Below are 22,007 nucleotides of genomic sequence, written 5' to 3'. Positions count from 1 at the left end.
TTGGCTGAGCGTGTGTTTGTCTTCACTGCTGAGCTGAGCCTGAAATAATTGGCTATTTCAAATTGGGAGAAAAACAGTAAAAATCAATTGTTGACTACTAGATAAAAAAAACAAGATTTAAACTCTCGCCTCAATCATTATGTACTCTGCAAGTATAGTTTATTGGTGTCCACTGTTAATCACACATTAAAAATTACAAATCCCATACCCAGCACATTTCACTGATTTAAAGGTGTGATGGCTACTGGATTCCAGAACGTTCAAAAACCAAAAGGAGGAAAATAACAAATTATTTTCACGTGATTGGAGTTTCAAAAGAAAACCGCGATATGTCGACATCTTTACAAGTGAATTCTTGCAGATCTCCTCTTGTACCTAGGCTGCATATTGACAGACTAAGCTTCAGTTTCTATCTAAAAAGCTAGTTGCGAAGAAGCCATAAACAGGGTTTGAAATCAATCTGCATCTAAACGCAGTCTGTTAAAAATGAAACCATAGATCAGGCAGGTAAAATAATCCTTGAATTAATGGATTTAGTAAAAAAAAAAAAAAAAAAAAGGAACATTTTACTGCTGTTGATTTTAAAATCTGTACTTGTGGTGTGTATATATAACAGTGAATCATCTTTGGTGGTGGTCAGTTTTTATTGGTCTTTGGTGGATGTCGTTACATAAACACTCTGTCCTGTGGTGAATAAACCAGGAACAATCCTTCAGTATCCTCTGCTGCAGGCAAATTCTTGGTTAAAATCTTGAATACAAATGAACCATTTTGTGCGAGTGGTATTATAAACTGGATATTTGTAGGATACAGTAACAGTACTATTAAATAAAATGATAACAATTTGACAATGGTCTTTGTTGTTTTACAACATTGACATTTTTCGCTAATTTTGCTGCAATTTTTGGGCACCTGGCTGAAAGGGACTTTGTAGTTTATAACAAGTGAGAGAGAAGAGGCACGGACCAGGATTCAGTACCGCCAGCCCAGCTCTTCATAAACCAGGGATTTGATCAGAACCAGCTGATAAACTGCACAGTACAAGGGCCACTGTTTGAAATGTGGTTTTTATTAAATACTTTCAGATCAAGTTTCAATAATAACAAAGCTATGATGAAGACCTACTAACATTCAAACAAACACTGGATAGTGTGAAGTTCATGGTTTATTAATTATATGTTCATGCAAAATCCAGCATCCAATGCTTCGTTTAAAACTCGAATATATTTATATTTAGCCCCATATTATGCAGTTACAATGCAGTACACCTACTAATAAGGATGGGAACAGACCAAGCTGAGGTTTCCTTTACATTTTTTAAAGGTGGTACATCACTTATTTATGAGACGGAGCAGTTTTCATTTACCTCAAAGATGCAACTAACATTTCATATAGATTTGAGCTTTTCATCAGGTAAAACACAGATGGTGAAAAATATTTACCAGAAAGTTGACATGCATAACTTCTTTTGTAAAACTGCATATATAGTTTGTACACTGAGTGGAGTTTTGGTTTTTTTTTGTTTGTTTGTTGTTCTTCTGATAAGATGACAAGGCTTTCCCTTCCAGCTATTTAAATTTTTTATTTTTTTTTTTATTTGGTGCCATCGTGCGTAGACTGTGCATCGCTTCATTTAGTGTCTCTTCCCCTACACTCCACCCCCCCTTAGTAAACTGTGTTGTGGATTGCAATTGTCTACCGAACAGCCCTGGCTACACACACACTCAGCCAGCTTGGCAAGGCATGGCAGCCTGTCCCCACAACGCAACCCCAAACAAAACATCCCATATTATACAGTATTTAACACATACAGTAGCATCATGGTGTATGTATGCGACACAGTGACATGGTGTTGATATGTTCCATAGCCCAACGGTGCATGTTGCATACAGTAGCATCACAGTGTGCTACATGGCACCAGGGTTTAGTACAGATGAAATATAGTAATTCTGGGCACAAAAACTGGACATGTCCCCTTTACATTATTTTTAGTTTTGATGCCGTTGTTACTGCTGTGAAATCGGAAGCGTCCGCCCATTGATGTGGCATGGTATGTTGGGCACGCTCCCACCTTTGTGAATAGGGTTTAGCCCAACGTTTACAATTCATACAAATCAAACCTCTTCACATAGAGATATTTCTATAGTGTCAGACTAATTTCTTCCAAGACCTGACTCCAGAGCAAACTTTGAAGACAAGATTATGGAATCGCAGTGTCAGCCACCCTGAATATTATATTGTAACAGTAATTATAGTAAGAATAATGGTTCATTCTAAGACTGTGTCCCAAAATGAATTGGGATTTTGGCATATGTATGTTCTGCTAAAGAGGTCTTCACAGCCTTATGAGGTGCATTTGCATCAGAAACAGGAGAACTCGGATGAAGTCTTTGCCCCCACTCTCCCTTTCCTGAAACTCAAGAGTCTGGGTGTGAGCTCAAAATGGAGCGCCAACACCTACCACAGGACTACAGTTTTATTTACAATAAAACAATAAATCATTTTACTAGGCCTACTACTAACATGAATATGAATAATAATCAGAACAAGCACTGCAACTTCAGTTGCCCAGGCTAGCAGTCGCCATGGCCAGCCCTTCACTGGAGCCTCCATTGCTCTCCCCTGCCCCGCGGCACTGGAGCTCTCCTGACAGAATCAGGGGGGCAGAGTCGCCGTTTCATTTTGATTTATTCTACTTGAAATTTGCCTGGTTCGCTTTGCTTAATCCTTCTACTAAAACAACGTTATTCACTTAACCAGCCAGGTGACCCGTGACAGTCCTATTATTAAATGAAAGAAGCTAACACAATGTAAACAGCTGGTGATAGGCAAGACTAACCTCACGTCACTTCAGCTGCTAGAAAATAAAAAGATCAATGTATGGTTTGAAACATGATCATGGTTCTTGTGGACTGGGAATGGCTATGCATTACAGACGGAGTCCTGCTTTTCCCTAATGTGCAGTGCAGGCCTGTGAGAAAACAGTGCAGAACATATTGAACTGAGGTTGTGGAAGCCCGGTTTTAATATTCAAAAAAGGTACATCAGACCAGTCTCAGCATTTTCAAGGCACTGTAGCCCAGTAGTTGAAGCCGAGGGACTGGGAGGGAAACAGTACGTTCTTATGTTTATAGCCCAAGCACAGAGTTTAGGATTCTATGTGGCTGTTGTTAAAAGATGAGGGGCTGTGAGTGATGGTGGGTGTGAGGTCTTTGGGTTCAATGGAAGGGCTGGGAGGGAGACAGTGTGACAGACCTAGTGGTTGGAGCTGTTATAAAACAAATTTGTTGTTTCGGACACGTGGGGCATGGCATAAATGTTGGAGACAAAGCAATGAAAATACACTTAGCTGTGTTGAAGGTCAAATAATTATCAGAGTACTGCCTCTCTCTTGGAGGCCTATCCTTTGAAACTGGTGTGCTGTACTGCTTTGAATATAGAATACTGACATTTACTGTGCAAGTTCCACAACTTCAGATAAAAAAGTGATTCTAGTGTTTGCGAAGCCAGAGGTGCAGATGAAAACAGAGAGCCAGTCTCTCCTGCATAGCCAGCTGGAGACGTCTTGTTTGTGGATTATTTGAACTTATTTATTTATTTCAAATTCTACCAGAGCAAGCAGCCAAAGGGGCCTGGTTTTTGGGGTTGAGGAAGCACACCCCTGCCCCGAAACTCAGAAGTGAAATTCATTTTCACTGTAAAAGAACAAAAACAAAACAACCCTCTATTTACTTCATTCACTTTAAAAAAAACAAAACACTTTTCAAATACAGGTTCTCATTAACTTCGTTTCACTGAGAGTAAAAATCAAGAGTTCCACAAGAAAAACAACAGAATATTAAAATCCATGCCCTTCCACCCACCCCCACTCCCACTCCCACTCCCAAAAAACAAAACCAACGCTAAAACTTTCATTTATGCCGGAAGTCTACACTTTGGTGCTTTAAAATGTATTTATGTTTTTATATTTATATATATATATATATATATATATATATATATATATATATATATATATATATATATATATATATATATATTCTAGAATCCCTGTCCCTTCTTGCTCTGTTGACTCATTTCACGTCAAAATAAAAAAACAAGGCAGCACCCACTTTTTTAGGGTTGTGCGCGATCATTTCTTTTCCCACACCACGCGTTTCAATGGAAAGCACAAAGTTACTTAGTGACGCTTTTTAAAGAATATATATAAAAAAAAATATATATATATATATATATATATAATAGATCATATATATATATATTATAAAGCATTATATATATAACATTGTTTAGTTTGTTTAAAACACCTTCTGGACAGCATAAACGAGCAAAAAAGATGGATCCATGGAAAACGACAAGAAAACAGCAGCCGCCGTGTGGGCGTCAGAAGCATGCACCATCCCGAGAGCAGGGCCGCGGCGGCGGGCGCGCTCGGAACGTCTAGCTAGGGTTGGACTTGTTTGTTGTTTTTTGTAATTATTTTTTTTTTAAACTTCGAGAGGTCTCCTCCATCCAGGCTCCCCGGCGCCAATCCAACCACGGAGAAGAAACGCTCCATTCAGCTTTGGAATCCAAGCGAGCTGCAGCAAACAGATAGTGAGTTACCCTTCAGACCAAGCCAACCTTCGACCCGCCCAATCCTTTGTATATGCCTTTCTGTACTGATGTCCCAACATAGAAAAAACAGAATAATAAATGAGGATGCGTGTGATGGTGTGTGCACGTCTTGGCCAGGCCTCTTACCCGTGCTCACAGTGTTCACTGTAGTGGAGAAGCTGGGGCCCCAGAGCAGTGGAAGTGCACGTTGAGCCACTTGGCGTCGCGACGGTGCCACACACGTGTCTCCTCAGACTGACTACTCCGTGGCCGGCCCTGGGTGTCGATGTACTGCGTCAGCCGGATATACGCAATGCAGGCCGCGTCCTCTCCGATCAGGTGAACGTGAGGGTTCAGGATGGTGGTGTGGACCGGCTTGCTGTTCTTACTCAACACTGGGGGTGAAATCATTCCACTGTCAGTCACCCTGCCTAGCCTCTACTGGAGTGCATCTCTCCTTGAACACTGAACCTTCATATCCTTTTGGAAGACTGAAGTCAGTCTCCTCTCATGAGTGCCGTGTCGTTAATTCAAATTAAAATCGAGCACACCTGGTAATCAGGCTGTGAGCACTGTGCTTCCCTGACATTGCCAGCATTGTGAACATGTGACTTGCAAAATAATCACAATTAAAACAATACAAAATCTAAACAAATGTGAAACCCACCCAACCAAAACAAACAAGTGAAAAAGTTGTTACTGTTCAAAAGCAATGAAAAAATAATTATCCAACATTTGATAGGGTGTTGAGGCCCCTATCCTCATACCAACATATACAAACTGGAAAAAACTATTGCATCAGTACTGGCAATGGTTTCACCTCCAGTCATTGCAAGTGCATACAGGAGGGCAATGTGTATCACTGGGGCACAGCAAAGCAACTGTGTGTGCACACCATGTACAAAAACATTACTAATGTGAACACAAAGGAGCTCACAGTGTTCAAAGTAGAACTTGTGGAAATCCATCCCCTCCACCAGGTTTCCAAGTGCCTCGGGTTCGAACGAGGTTAGCCCGGGGTCACAGATTCTCCTGCAAAAGAGGGGGAGGCAAAATGACATTCTGAACAGAATACAACCCATCTGTTCATCTGTGCAAATCCTCTGGTAAGGGCAGTTAACTGGACTATACCTCGTGAGGTTATCGCTGTATTTTCTTTAAAAAGTGTGTACTATATAATTTAGGCCATTCACAACTCCAAATTTTGGTTAAGTATTACACTAAGGAAACCAGTGACTGTTGAAATACACATCATCTGCATTAAAACATTCTGCTATACTTTACACCAAAACATGCCACAGTTGTATAAAAGCTATAGGCTATTTAGAATAGACATTCAACCTAAATGTGGCCTAAAAACAGATTTATACAGAAATCCATGACTTAATTCAGTAGACATATTAATATACATAATAAATGAGTTGGTGCCATGTGAGGCTGTCTGTTTAATATATTGTACTGATAAATTCAGCTTCACCTGCTCTACAACTGTTAGCATTAACATTTACAGAACTGAAGCAACAATACTGCTCTTCATATTTACTCTGAAAACTGGGAAATTATTTATTTGCACAGATTATCACATTTTTACGAACTGATCGAACAATGAAATTCCTGATAGTTTTTAAAAGGGCCTTGGTTCAAACGGATAAAGTTTGTCACAGTTTTCAGAGACATGTATTTTGAAGATAAATGTATCTTTATGAATGTGAATAAAAGCTAGGCCCATCCTAAATGGTAAAGATCCTCAAGCTAGAGCAGTGTGCACTCACGTGTAGGCCTCAAAATCTCCATTGTTGATCGCTTCAATCAGCTGCTCTGTGATCTTGATTATCTCCTGCTTGCGAGCTGAGATTCAGAGAGAAGGAGAGTTGAGTTACAGCTGCACTCAGCTGCAGTGTTCCTCTGGCTGTCCTTGATATATATTCAAAGAAATCACCCGACACGGATTTAAACCCACCCCAATCCATCAGTACCTACCTATCAACATTTCTGTAAACACTGGCCTACACCCACTCAGTAACAAACATGCATCTGTCATACTTGCCATCACTGAGGACAATCTGTACATCTCCTCCTCAGACGAAATGAAAAGATGCTACTAGAGCAGCATCCTCAAAACAGAGTCGCAGTACAGAGATTGTAATCAAGTGAAGCGAAAGAGACAAACAAGGCACTTAGCAAGGGGACAGAACACAAATCATGAAATTGGGAGTGTTGTTTACGAAGAGAATATTTTATTCACTCAAGCCTATTTCTATATTACCACATTTAGATTTTTTTAGTTGCTTCAGAACTTTCAATTTTAAAACAACACGCGTTTCTAAAGCTGTTGAACATCAGCCTCCTGCTTTAATGTACCCTATACTAAACCACCTATTAGAAACCAATGCATGGGTAACAAGACTGCACTTTATTTTCTGTATGTGATCATCAGCCATTAAAAAAAAAAAAGTATATATATATATATATTACATCAATCAAATATTCCTAACAAAAACAAGCACAACCCCCTCAAGGTAAAAAGAAAAAATACCCAGATTTGCAACCCCGCTTGACACTCATCCTTTCCAATGCAGCAAAAAAACACACGTGCACGCATGCACAGACAGACACACACGCATACTTGCCAACATTTGGAAACTGTTAAGCAGGATGCTCGTCCCCTCGGGGGTGGGTATACGCATCATACACATAGGAGGGGGGTCATATGTAAAAAAAACACTATCATATAATAGACGGATCCCCTCAACTCAACAACACACGACCAGCATGGCAGGAAGCACAGACACAATGAAGCGTTCTTACCTTTGTATACCGGCAAGTTAGTGATCAACAGATGTCTCAGCCGCACGAAGAGCACAGGGTGTGGTTCTCAATAACTCTACTGTGCAGAATAAATGCATTTTTCTATATGTGTAAATATCAGGACTTTCTTCCTATGCATTGGGACGCTGGACATTTGCTAGGAAATCGGGCCTGTCCTGACCATATAGGGACTGTTGGCATGTATGTATTCACACGCAAGCACGCACACAGCGCTCCAAGATCTCTGCCAGCAGAGGAGTTACCCAAATAGAAAAACACCTGGTTTATATCATTATTGTAGTGATGTTCAATAATCCATGATTATTATTCATTTTTTATGCATACAGTGTAATATCCCCCTTTACATTGCCCCTATTCATACAAAAATTGTCAGGCACTCGTGTCTGTTTCTGCAGGTGTCAGTATATGCATTAGTTTCAGCTCTTATCCCTTTCTTGGTTAGTTTGTGGCACCGAGCTGCTGTAGCTCTGGCCCTGCACTTACACTGCTGCAGGGTGATGCCACCTAGGGGCCTGGAGGAGGAGGAGCCTATGGAATAAGCATGCTCTAAATCAGAGACCTGTCCTGAACTGTTCCAAGCAATGCGTTTTACTTCATGCAGCAAGCCAGCTGAAAGACACAGCACAACATCAACAGAGACAAAAAGACACACATCTCACGATATGCTCAACACAACAGCAAGAAAGGAAAGACGAAAACACATTAAAACAAAAATAAATAAAACCAAGAAAATATCAATAAACCATCTGTCAAGTACTAGAAATCATTTTTAAAAATATGTGTTTTTAAAAAATGAACAAAATGCCAAGTGCCACTTTATTAGAACCATCTCCACTTGGATGCGGAAGTGGTTTCGTTGTTCTCATGCCTCCCTGTGTGGACGAAGCTATATAAATGTAACGTGCAAATGTACAGAAAGCTGTGAAGTGCTGACAGTGAGCTAATGGGAGCATGGCTAGCTATCTGGTACTTGGGACCTCACAACTATTTGGACAAACAGAATTGTGCCATTGTGAACAACATCTGCCATTGACCATGGCTCTGTCCTGATTGTCACCTAAAAACAGGCAGCAGGAAACTACACAGCAGCATCAGACATGAGTTTGTGAAAAGCAGAGAGGTTTCTAATTAAGGGTAGAACAAATACACACACAACACCGCGTAGAAGGGAACAGGAAAGCACACGTGTGTAAACCCACAGTAGAGAAGCTTCTGCCAGCTGTGTCTCCGGGAGAGCTGCCAGCGCCCACGAGCCACTCTACCGCTCACTGGAAGAAGAATCCAACTCTTCTGAATCAAAACTTAGTGGCACAAGGGGCTCCCGAGTGGCGCATCCAGTAAAAGCACTCCACGTGGAGTGCAGGATGTGCCCTATAGTCTGGGGATCACAGGTTTGAGTCCAGGCTATGTCACAGCCAACGTGACCAGGAGTTCTAAGGGGTGGCAAACAATTGGCCGAGTGCTGCCCAGATAGAGAGGGCTTTGGTCAGTAGGGCTCACTGCACATCAGCACCCCCTGTGGCCGAAGGGCACCTGTGGTTCCACAGTGCAAAAAATGATAGATCGTGCTCCAGCCTCTTCCCCCCTCCCCCCTACTTTATCAATGACTTTTATACAGGGCATATGGTGGGCACCAGGCTAATTTGCAGGTGTCACTGTGATATAATACTGTTTTAAAAGATCTCTTAAAATGTACACAAGCTCAAGCTAAATAAAATATTTAAATATAAAATTTCCACTGGGGCAACACAGGAATGCTGTCTTTCCTAACTGTGCAGAGTCCACTGGTGAACAGTGGGCTGGCTGGAGTCTGGTGAACCCAGGGGGGCTGGAAGTGGGTGAGATTTTAACAGAGGTGTGAAGGCTGAGTAAGGTTCTGTTACTGATGCTGCAAACATTAAACAGAATAGTTTTCAACAGAAGACAAATTGTCAAAATATCCCACTTGTGCCAACCGAGTTGTGTCCATGGCCCATTCATAGGGTCTCGCACGTTGTATTCACATGCAGCTCTCAATTTACAGTCTTGTACAAACTCTACACAGTGGCACCAAAATGATTCAGTGAGTTATCGTAAGTTTTAACCTTCGTCATTTTATAAAACTACAGTAGACAAGTTTCCTCTCCCAAGCTGTAGCCTTCTTCCTTTAGTGTTACTATCCCTTGCTGCATTACACCACATCTTTACTGCCCGTTACAAGCACACTCTTAAAACATGCCAACGGGACAAGAGACCACTGAAAACAACCCATAATCTGATTTATAAATACATTCAAGATTTAAAAAATAAAACTAAAAGGAAACCTTGCTTTAAAATATCTAGGGGATACCCTAGAGTGATCTTAGGGTCTGGGACTGGATGTGAGCGACGGAGTCTGGATTATGAGCAGGTTCGGATCTATGGAATAGCACAGGAGCGGACCCAGGAATCTTTTTTTGTGGGGGTGGGGTGATGATGAACTATTAACAGAAATCTGAGGTGTTGCTGAACAGAAAGTATACAATCTGGAGATGAGGGTATATCAAATGAGGCTGAAAATCTAAGGTTTGAATCTAAAGTGTGATACTCTGGCTATGTCTGAGTAAAGTGGGCTAAAAAACGGCTACGAATCTAAAGAAAATAAAAAGTATGGATTTGAAAAGGCATTTGGGGGCTAGAGAATGGGGAGTATGGGTATATAGCTAAGGACCTGTCAATACTGAATGGATTGCAGAAGGTCATGGATTCGTAGAAGAGGTGGTGGTATACAGTTATTGGAATCAGGGTAGAGATTAGTGCATATGGATTCAAGAGCACTGGTGTAGACAGAGCTGTTTAGATGAGAATCAGGAAACTCGACATGGATACAAAAGATTGGCTTTAATAGGAACATGCTAATCGTCAGCATTGGATTGATAGATGCTGATGAATCTGAAGACTATAGCAGGAGGTATATAGACAGCTATAGATCCTGGCAGAGCAGGAGATGGGAGGCAGAGAGAAGTGGATGGGGTGAGGAGCATCAGTCTTACCGACAGCAAGTGGGAGTGAGGCGCAGGAGTTGGGCGAGAGCAGAGGCACGTAGGAGGTGTGCCGGGGGGCGAGAGGGGGGGGGGGTTGGCTGCACACTTACTGGCTGGTGGAGACTGAGGGGATCCCACCTGCACTGTCAGGTCCTCAGTCACGGCACTGCTCTGGCTCACCACCGCACTGTCGTTGCTAGTGCCACAGACAGACACTGCCGCGTTCGACCAAACCAAAAAGAAACATAATGGGGTTGAAATACAAGTCAGCGGTATAGAACTCTACCCCCACACTTAAAGCCTTACTTTATCAATTATGGCTGGTTCTGTTTAATTTCTAAAATTAAAAAATATTTGTAACCAATCGGATTCCAAAAAATAATAATAAAATCCATTTAAATAAAAAAAAAAAAGCAGTATGGGATACAGAGCTATAATATATACCGAATCATTTTGCCAAAATGCCTCCTTATGGGTCATTCCGTGTCAAAATCAACCATGTTCATACATTTATTAAACTGAAGGAGGCAGATTACCAAGTCAATTATTTTACCACAAGTCCTTCAAATCCTCATCTATAAACCCACCAAAGGTCCGCTTGTTAACTTGAGTCCCACAAGGGGTTACAGCCATTCAAAAGATGGGGCCATTTTCAACACTTTCATCCTGAAGCCTTTTTATAGGGTCATTAAATCAGACAGTAAAGTAGGAGGGCAGTAACAGAGCTGCACACAGAAAGTCAGTTGCATTAAGAGCACACCTAAGCAATTTGCAAGTGATATCTCGTCTTTAGAAGGAACATGCACTTAAAAATCACTCAGAAATTTGACAATTGGCAATTTTTAAAAAATTTTAGGGCCCCCAGCAACACAGAAATACAAAAGCCGTGGTGCTTATTGTGCATGAATTCTACAGAAGATCTACCTGGCTATCTGCACAGAAGCATTCATAGGGCTACTGACATTCCTGAAACTTTTAGCAAAATCAAACTCTTGAGGTGGGAAGCTCTGGTTAACACGGAATGACCCTTCTAATGAGCTCTCCAAACTCTCATTGCTCTCAGTATCTCTGCTTCTGTATGGAACCAACACTCTCTGCTATGAAACTAACGCAAGTGATTTTGAGATGCAGAGAATCAAAGGGTTAAAAAAGGCAAACAGTATATATTACTCAAAAATAACAAAGGACAGAAAGTGTTTAACGCTGTGAATCTACCTGTGGTGTCTGATGGGGATTCAGAGTCCACTGAATTCTACAGCGTTATAATTCACTTCTTGCCATGTATTATTCAGCAAATGTATTTATTTTAATTAAATGAAGTAGCTGTTTTTAGATAATGTATATGTGTATAAGACACATATGTTCAACAGCAGTGTGTGAATGGAAAACGTATAGAAGTAAGCACAATTCTAAACGTTCAACGCGTGGCAAAAACTTACAGGCTCTCTCTCTCTAATTGATTAATACCAGTAATAAACAGACACCTGCTTTGCAACACAGTGGGACAGTCTTTTACACCACCCACACAACCACTTCACAACACGTTGGTTATGTCCAATCTACTTAAAACCGCCAGTCAAAAAATATTGAGTAGCACTCAGTAAACATTTTATAACAGCTTTCAGCTTCCGAACCCTCACACCTGGCTGTGCAGTATTCAACCATACAGCCTTAATGTACACATAATGGTACACTGTTCCATTACGCACACACACCTTCCCCTTTACTACACAACACAGTGGTACAATCCTCCACCTGCTCTCAACACTTCATGCCCTGAACAGAAGACAATGGCACCCCCCTACTCCTCCAGAGCTTCCAGACAACCTGCTCCAGCACTCTTCAGACTCTTCCAGGTTACCGCATTGCTTGAGCGTGCCTGTCGAGCCTGACGCAATGTACACTGCTAGTGCACGCTTCTTGTCTAGCAATTGTGCATTACATTCCAAACATAATATGAAGGCCATGCTAAAGTGAAACACAGTCACTACAGAGCAATTCGGCAAGGCCTGTTCTTGCCCTGCTGTGGTGGGAAATACCGCGTTGCATGCCTTTACTGTGACAGCGAATTCTCATGCATGTTACTAATAAGCAGCTATTCAAGCTGTTGAGATAAATCAGGGTTCATCCCAAGGCAGGCTATGATTGCACACGCATGGGGAGTGTGTGGATGGTCGGAGTGCACTTATTTAAAGTGATTCCTTATTCTGGTAAGGGGACTACCTTGTTCAAGTGGCTAAAGAATATTATGAGGAAAAATATGAAATGTAAATGCTTGAAGGACATTGCCCTTTGAGGTATATCAAGGGTCATTCAGATGGGCTTAAACGAGTCATTATTTGATTTATTTGTCTTCATCCCTGGACAGTACTCTTAATATCATTTCTAGTGTCCAGTTGTGTGAGAGTATGGCCCCCTCCCCGAGGACTGAGACAGGTTACCAGGTCCCTGCAGTGCTCCTACCTTTCATGTCTTCCTCTTCTGTTGTGTTGCAGCTCTCCGTGGATCCCTGGGAACAAAGCAGGGTCTCATCAGCCATGCTGTCACTCACACAAATGTCAGGTCCCATTGTTTGGTGTAATTATGTAAGTGATTTAGCACTGGCTGCATCCATAAAGGGAATTCTGCAAGCTTCCCCATAAAGTTCTGCTCGAACACCTCAAATGATCCTGACCTCCACAGACAAGTCCGCATCTTTCAAGTATAGCATATTAGTAAGGGGTTAAACCCCTACTTGTCCAGCTCAAATATAAAATGTGTTACAGGCAAAGGTGCAAGCATCTCAAAGGGATAACAGCAAAATACAATGGGGTTCATTAGTTAATATGTACAGATGGTAAAATCTCTTTGGTGGCAAACTCACACATTGGACAACAGAACAGTCAGATGACTCTCTTGTCCTGTACCAAGAGTTAAATATACAGGAGTGCATATTAACTTCTGCAGGAGCCTGAGGAATGACACAGAGTGAGATGCTCACCTTGATGCCGTCAGGAGGGTTGTGCACAACAGTGGTCTGTGGTTCCTAGGGGGGCAGGAGAAAGTTTAACACAGAGAGCTTGGTGCTTCACAACACCAAATGCCCCACACAGTCAGGCAGACAAGACTAGAGGGGTGCTCAGAAATCTGGGAGGGGAAGGGCGTTCATCACATTCAGGAATGGAATAGTGTGCACACTTTATTGCACAACAGATACATCCGAGAGGATAACAAAAAAAAAAAAAGTGTTTAAATAACAAACAAATAAATATGCCAAGCACTTATACAATGGTTTTCTATGGCAAAATGTTTTAGAGCAAGAGTAAAATTGAGGACTTCCAGTGAACAGGTAGGGGTCTCTATCTTGCTCCCCCCCTTACCCTTCACCATATCCTGACACACCCCTTCCCTCCAAAGCACCCCAAACACATCACAATGCGGCACCCAGAACACACCCACAGAAACACATGGGCACACTCACACCTTACAGGCAAAGATGCAGTCTCCTGGGGTTTTTGTCTGTCATTAATCTCCTTAATCTGTGTTTTGTTAAAGAAATGCGGATTACTGAATTTATAAACTTGGCTTTAATTATGTGTTAGCAAACTAGAAACAACAACTGCTATAGGCAATTGGATTCCTACTGTCTTTTAATGGCATTCAATTATAATGCATACTGTGCAAGAAGACCAGACAAAAACAGAATATCAATTAGTCTGCTTTGGAAAGTTATGGCCAAGTCAAGTGCTTATTGTGGCATTCGTTAACAGCTTTTTACACTCTGGCACTGTTCTTACTGGTACACAAAAGGTTAACACATTACAGATGAGCCTGGACAGTCCCTTACTTATTTCTCTAATCTTAGCATCTCCTTATATGAACTTACCTAAACTACAAGTGTCAATCACGTGAAACGTTTAGAACTTCACGTATGTTACCGAGCGGTTATCACAGTTTCTTTAGAGAGGGGAGACTGCATCCTCAAAACATTTGCATGATCATCCAGTCCCCTGGCAACCCTGAGTCAGGCTTACTGAAATGGCTCATGAAAGTCAGAAGATGACGAGTAGCATTGTCTGCTCAGACCTGTTCTCTTCTCTTACAAAACTCATTACCATTTACAGTTTAACATTTTTCACAACTCTGATTCCCCCACCCCCTCTTGTGTTAAATGGGAACAGACTATTTTTTTTTTTAATATATATATATATATATATATTTTTTTTTTTAGAAAAATGAATCAGGCAAGGCCACCGTTTGGAAAACAGTTGACATTATTAAAACAATGCCGTTGAATAATCACACAAACACACACAGACACCGTTTCAAATGAAGGTGGAGGGGAAAGGGGAGAAACGGAACAGGCAGGAGATTTAAAACAAAATGCAAACAGAACAATGACAGTATAAAACAATGAAAGAACCCAAGTTTAGATGAGATACCATTGGTGCTGAAGATGAAATGCTGCTGTCTTTGCTGCTGCTTACTGTACTGTTTTTAGTGTTGTTTGTCTGTGGCTGGGCAAAAAGACACAAAGTGATTTAGAAAAGCAAACGATTGGGCCGAACCACCAGCCCGGTCCAGAGGCGAGAATCCAGGTCTGGGTTTCAGAACCCCTGAAACCCCCCCCCACCCAATACACACCCGGGCGAAATGTGTGATTCTTGGCAACCAACTCTGACTTTCTGGTTGTAATCTTATGACTCGCAGGAGACACAGTGATTGGAAGGCACCTCCAAAGGATGTTGGGAGATTCTCACCCAAGCAGCCGTTGCAAGCAACAAGTAATCACTGTGTCTCCTCGATTCAAAACAACTATACGTTTCCTTTGAAATGGAAGGCTTACTACATTCACGGATTATTCTTCTGTGCATCACAGCCTGAGCACACGGCAGTCCAGAGATCAAGAAATAGTGCCACTCACACCTGAACCCTCCTCACAGCTACACTACACAGAGGAGAAAACCTGACCTGGACCCTCACCCTCTCAGACTAGGCATCAGACCTGCACATATGAATGTGCATGAAGAGTCCGTGCTTGTATCAATATAAATGAGTCCGTCAGGCTGTGTGCGTGCTGAGATTAAGCCTTTGTCGTTGTGTGTGCGCTTCTGTCACAGTGTGTTAAAACTGTTTGTCAATGTGCATTTGTCTGCATGTAGGTCTGTATGCAATAATCTGTAAACAGAATACACAGCATTTACATGCCTATAAATAAACAGACACAATAAATAAATATATACAGAACCTTAAACAATTCTTATCACACAGAACACAGTATCTGCTCCCCCTGACTGCAGAGGAAGCATTCTCCCCTCACAGTGAGCGAAGCCCAGATAACCGCCCCTTCACAAGTAACAAAGACAGGAGTTAACTGACCAAGAACCAGAGCGAATAGGGGCAGCTCACATGGAGAGAAGAGAGGTGGCTCCGGAGAAGCCATGTGGAACAGGAGCCTCAAGCACTTCCATTGAAAGCCTTCCTCTTTGTTAAAGCGTTTTCATGCAATAACTTCTTTTCCACCATTTTATTGTTAGTGTTTATTGGCATGATTCTTAAAGTCCTGTATTAGAAGCGCTGTTTGAAGTTATGCTGCTCAAAGCTGCAATCGGAGTAGAAGTTTACTCACTTGATGCCAGTGCTATCGACTCATTTTTATTTGCTTAGCCTTGTAGCATTAACAGTTTATTCGGATTTTGTCTTTCATTTCTAGCAAAATTTAATTATTTGCTATTCTGGCTACTGATAGTTACGATCATAAAACTTTGAAAACAACAATCAATAATAGTGACGTATTTATTTTTTATAAGTACTTTACATTTTTTGTACTGTTTCTATTTTTTTTTTTGAACCACTGTGAAATTCTGATAGCTGACTTGCTTGTGCACCCGAGGGTAAAAGAAATTGGAGGGCTTGTGTAGTGCTAGCATGAGAAGCTGGAAGAAACAAACAGACAGGCGAGAGAGAGGGGCAACACACATGCAAGCAGGGGTAGAATCTCCTCTGTCAGCAGCAAGCTGGCAACGTCCTACTATCCAACTGATCTTACAGTCAGGGCCTGCGTGAGGCGGCCGCTAGATAAGCTCCTCCACAAAAGCAGCAGCCCGAGAGCCAATGCATCAACAATCAACCAGCCCTCCCTGCCGTTCTTCCACTCCGAACTCTCTCCCCACCACAGAATGAGAACTGAACCGTGGTTTTTGGAAGGACTGTTGCTCTCCACCCTGACTCAGTCAAGAGCCTTATCTAATGGCACTAAACTAGCCTGCCAAAACATGTGCCCAACTTCAAAATATTCCAGCCTGTAACCTAGTACTCAAAGCACTGAGCAAATTCAAATCATTCCTTCTCCTGCACTGTCAGTAGGCTGATGCTATCCACTTTACTGTAAGAATGACTGTTCAATGTCCTTATTATTTAAATCTATCAATAGTGGAAAGGTGGACTCCAGAGCTCCCAAAACACAGGAGGACCAACCTGGGTGAAATCCAGACCTAGCTGTGTGGCGAGTGATGCTCATACACATGTCATTTATGAGACAACTTAATACTTGCGGGTCTCCAGCACTAACTTTGTGCAAAAAAGCAGAATCGTTGTGTGTTTTTGCTCAGGACCCTTGACAAGAACAAAATAAAAACATATGCAGTATACATTAAAAATAAAATACAGCTCTTATTATACATTGTGTTTAAATAAGAATTAAAAATAGGAAACATCACACAGCACTACCAACCTCCCCTCACCACCCTGCGCCGCTAGACTGAGCTTGCTGTCCACCCACAAAACTGCCGTCACCTTTGGAATACAAATCACCTGGGCTGCTGGGAATTGGGCCGCAAACCATCCCAAAATACTCAGCTAAGAGATTAGTTTAGGAGAAACAGCGATTGGTTGTGCTTGCAAAAGGAAACTGGGGAGATGCAGTTCCTCCTGGTACTGCATCACATGATTGGGATCCTCCCATGATTCCAGCAACTAAAAAGCATGCAGGCAAAGCATGGGGCAAGATGAAAACAATTCCTTATTAAGCTATTGATTAAGAATTTCTAGCTAAAATCTAGAATTTGTACGCAATACATTTTGAAGCTTTACATCTTAACTATATTTACATTCTCACCATTAAAAATTATTTTTTTATATTTGGTCTCTCAAGATAATTTTGAGATTGATATGCTTTTGTAATTATACGTGCAAGTGCTGATTTTATTTTTCCAATAAGCTACAACATAAGTAGAACAATGCATGCTTCTGCAATGGGAATGCTCATTTATTCATTGATTGGCAACTACTTGCGCAATTCATCTATACAGCAACAGATCTAAAAAGAGGCAGTGTATACATTATGAAGATGGAACCCTCGCTTTAATGTTATCAATACTGCTTGTGGGGCTCTATGTAGAAAGTGCCAGAAAGGGTCCTTGTTAAATGTTGCTGCTTTATTAATTAGTTTGTTTTTTTAACTGATGGCGCTATTAGATTTGCTGGTGTTTCGATCAATTGTACAGAGCCTGGTGTGTGGCACCCCCTTCAAGGGGCAACAGCACTCCAGACCAGGCGGGGTAGTCCAATGGCAGTGTGAGTTCAGGGCAGGCATGCTTGGTCCAGCTCAAAGTTTGATGGCTGACAAATTGACAAAGCAAAGAGGGTGAAGGCAAAGCAAGCAGGGGAGGGATGTCAATGGGAGGGGGGGTGAAGATGGACCCTTAATGGAGATCCAACAACAATACAACCCTCCACAACCCGCTTCATCCCACCACAAACAGAGAGAGAGAGAGAGAGAGAGAGAGAGAGAGAGAGAGAGAGAGAGACATCACCCAACAGATCTCACCATTAAATAAACACTGGAGCTGGACTTCCTTTTCTGAACAGATCAAAACAGAAATAAAGAAAAAAGAAAGAAAGAAACAGAAAAACAGAAAAAAACAAACAACCTCTGGTTAGAGAAGGTCACAGAAACAACATGAACTTTGAAGAGGACGAATGAGGAACAAAAAGAAGTGGGAGGGGGTTTAAAAAATAAATAAATAAATAAATAAAACCAATAGATTGATCTCCCTGAAAAATAATTGAATCAAACCGACGTACTTCAGTTAATGCTTTCTCTCTCTCTAAATGCACACACACACGCGCTCTCATAAAAGGTGCATACAAATAAAAAAAAATGACAACACCAGATTCTGAACTCATGTCTTTTATAGGATATATTAGAGTGAAGCCACACCGATGCAGCTGTGGAATTCAATAAATCAGCAAAAGAAACTAAAAATACCCACTGTTGACGGCTGCATACCAATTTTTTTTTTTTTTTTTTTCTAAATCTGTGTGCACCTCTTGCAGTTTCTCTACCATAAACTGTCAAATGCAGTAATTCACAGCACGCAAGCACTGCTTCATTGAAGCCTCTCCGTGCTAGCCATACAGAGTGACCCGAAGCCTGAATCCGGAAACACAGTAGTTCAAAAAGTGCTCAGTTTTAGACAATGAATGCCTCCTTCCACAATACTGTCTTCACACACAGGGCCCACTGTTCGCCTCAAGATTCAGTGCTGTAGTCAGGGCTGGAGTAGTTTAATGAAGATGGATTAGCTCTCTCTCTCTCTCTGTCTGTGCTATGAACACTGCACTGCTCTTCACCAGTCTAAACCTTTGTTTTGTTTTTTTTAATGCAGCACTTGGTTTCCCACGCACAGAAACACAATAAGCACCTCTCAGTGTTTACAAGCAAAGATTTGCCCTTTTGAGTAATATTTTGTTAATCTTACATTCATAAAGAATTGTCATGGTCCGAAGCAGGGCAGAGTTCTGGTGCATTGTTTACAGCTCTGTAGCTCTTACTCAGTACCACTTGTTGGGGTGAGATTTTTGTGATACCGAGATGAGATCACCAACACTGAATAGTTCACTTTTTGCCTCAAGTCTCCATGGACCTGAGCAGTTTGTAACCCATTTATTATTTTGGTTGTGCACCCGTATCCCATGCTACTAACTACCTGGAGTTCTGAATCCCGTATCCCATGCTACTAACTACCCGGTGTTCTGAATCCCGTATCCCATGCTACTAACTACCTGGTGTTCTGAATCCCGTATCCCATGCTACTAACTACCTGGTGTTCTGAATCCCGTATCCCATGCTACTAACTACCTGGTGTTCTGAATCCCGTATCCCATGCTACTAACTACCTGGTGTTCTGAATCCCATATCCCATGCTACTAACTACCCGGTGTTCTGAATCCCGTATCCCATGCTACTAACTACCCGGTGTTCTGAATCCCGTATCCCATGCTACTAACTACCTGGTGTTCTGAATCCCGTATCCCATGCTACTAACTACCTGGTGTTCCGAGTCCCGTATCCCATGCTACTAACTACCTGGTGTTCCGAGTCCCGTATCCCATGCTACTAACTACCTGGTGTTCTGAATCCCGTATCCCATGCTACTAACTACCCGGTGTTCTGAATCCCGTATCCCATGCTACTAACTACCTGGTGTTCTGAATCCCGTATCCCATGCTACTAACTACCCGGTGTTCTGAATCCCGTATCCCATGCTACTAACTACCTGGTGTTCTGAATCCCGTATCCCATGCTACTAACTACCTGGTGTTCTGAATCCCATATCCCATGCTACTAACTACCTGGTGTTCTGAATCCCATATCCCATGCTACTAACTACCTGGTGTTCCGAGTCCCGTATCCCATGCTACTAACTACCCGGTGTTCTGAATCCCGTATCCCATGCTACCAACTACCTGGTGTTCTGAATCCCTGCAATTTTGAGCAAGCCGAGGCACCATTTTACATGAAGACAATATTACCTGATTTCACCACTGTCACAAACTACATGCTGAAGGAAATTTTTTGTTTCATGAATTTACATGTCTGTGTTTTTATAATTATTTTTCAATTTAAATCTATTTAATTATTTATAATTAATCATTTGTGCCAGTATTGAATATATTTTTTCAGCATTACAAGCCTATTTAAAATCACCACTTATTTTAACAGTATTTTAAATGTTGTTGTTTTTTTTTTGCTGTTATGTTTGTAGCGGGTCGCTTTGGGTGCTGTGACAGTATTAAAGTTCTGTCTCCATTTACATGGCTTGGTTCCAGAACTGCACTGGAGTGCTGAGCACAGCTTCTCCTCTGAATATTGCTATGAGCAGAACCTGTGGCCCTGCAGTACAGTTTCATAGTCCCCTTCTCCTGTGATCTGGACCACTGATAGCACTGAAGATGCTCTCAAAGCATGGGGCATGTTTTCTAATGCTTCGAGTCCCAGTCTGTAGTCTTGCTGTTACAACCCAATACAGCAATGCAGGTTCTTACAGAGTGCTCACATCATACCTCTATTACACTAGCTCATCAGCAACTTCAGAACACTCCATTATAAAATCTTAATACAAGCAAATTCTTTGAGGACCTGGTGCTGTCATGGATTGCAAGAGAGCAAGCGTTTACAAGCCTGTTATGATGGACGAGGGCACTCCTTGAGATTTAATAAATCAGAGGACTAAGGAGACTTAAACTCAGGTCTCCAGCACTACAGGAGAGGATGCAAGACTGCTGAGCCACCCAGTCAAGACCGCTCGACTTGAGTAAAACTCAGCTTCCTCAACATTAAACCTCTCGGCAAAGTACTAAAGTAAAGCAAAGAAAGAAAAAGTTGAGGGAGAGCAAGAGAAAGCCCCATCTTTCCAAAACACTTACCTTCACGCCGTCTGACTTTTTGTTTAGTAAGCTTTTTGCAGCTGTAAAATGAAATGAAGAAAACAAGACCATGTTAGCTTTGAGAAACCAATGCATAGACAAGGAAATGTTTAACTGAGATAAACAAAAACAGTTCCCTTGTCTATACAACACTAAATAAAGTGAGAAGCCACCAGGTTTGATTATCTAGTATTACTGTATTGTAGAGAGCTTGGATGACACATTCTTGAACACGCAACAGTGATGTCGGAGTCGTTGTGAATCAGGTATGTCACGAAACCCGTGGGAAATCTGCTGGCTCATTTGCAACAATTTATTTATTTTTAATCTTTTCTTCATAAATATCCGATTCACTCCATGTGGTGCACGCAGCAGTTAGAATGAGGTGGAGGCAGTGCATTCATGCAATTTCTACTAACAAAAAAGACGTTTCCCAGGGTGCCCCTCTAACTCCTCCTTTCCACACTCCGACACAGCTGTATTCCATTGCTTCTGTCAGAGAGGGAGGTCAGACACAGGTTCACGCAGTTAGGACTGGGCAGGAGTTGCTGTTTGGTTGGTTACAGAGCAGGTTATGAAACTGGATGCCATGTTGGCTAGTCTACACGTCACTAGATGGGGCGGACTATGCTGGAGATGCAATGGCAGCAGTGCTGACCTCACTGTTGAGTCAGTGCTAAGAGCTTTACAGTTCCGGAGTTCCAGCAGCAGGTAGAGCTTGCTGTATTCCACATGGCCCTTACTGGTCTCACTCCCGCACTGGTGAATAATGCAGATCTTCCGAACTGGTTCAGACCAGTCCCTGTTCCTTTCAGACACCTGCACTGGTGGCCCAGCACACACAACTGGACACCAAATCCAAAGACAGGATCGGAGCGCAACCCCGTCCCT

The 22,007-nt window shown here is 41.9% G+C and overlaps 1 protein-coding gene across 16 annotated transcripts in view; it reads right to left on the bottom strand.

Moving 5' to 3' along the window:
- Positions 1–4,293: 4,293 nt before the first annotated feature.
- LOC121321778 (calcium/calmodulin-dependent protein kinase type II subunit gamma-like) overlaps positions 4,294–22,007 on the bottom strand; it is a 51,757-nt gene continuing 34,043 nt past the window's right edge. For 2 of the 16 annotated variants that reach the window (XM_041260955.1, XM_041260957.1), the window contains 10 exons: positions 21,117–21,157; positions 18,235–18,267; positions 14,849–14,923; positions 13,408–13,452; positions 12,891–12,936; positions 10,538–10,642; positions 6,369–6,444; positions 5,534–5,628; positions 4,744–4,991; positions 4,294–4,580 (listed from right to left, as the gene is read on the bottom strand). In XM_041260955.1, the coding sequence (XP_041116889.1) occupies positions 4,759–4,991; positions 5,534–5,628; positions 6,369–6,444; positions 10,538–10,642; positions 12,891–12,936; positions 13,408–13,452; positions 14,849–14,923; positions 18,235–18,267; positions 21,117–21,157 (749 nt within the window). In that variant the 3' untranslated portion in view covers positions 4,294–4,580; positions 4,744–4,758. The remainder of the gene's footprint in view (positions 4,581–4,743; positions 4,992–5,533; positions 5,629–6,368; positions 6,445–10,537; positions 10,643–12,890; positions 12,937–13,407; positions 13,453–14,848; positions 14,924–18,234; positions 18,268–21,116; positions 21,158–22,007) is intronic. The other 14 variants (XM_041260958.1, XM_041260964.1, XM_041260961.1 and 11 more) reach the window with 7 other exon arrangements.

The sequence above is a fragment of the Polyodon spathula genome, chromosome 10 (genome assembly GCF_017654505.1).
Source record: "Polyodon spathula isolate WHYD16114869_AA chromosome 10, ASM1765450v1, whole genome shotgun sequence".
NCBI classification, from domain to species: Eukaryota; Metazoa; Chordata; class Actinopteri; order Acipenseriformes; family Polyodontidae; genus Polyodon; species Polyodon spathula.
This window is presented reverse-complemented; position numbering and strand designations above follow the sequence as displayed.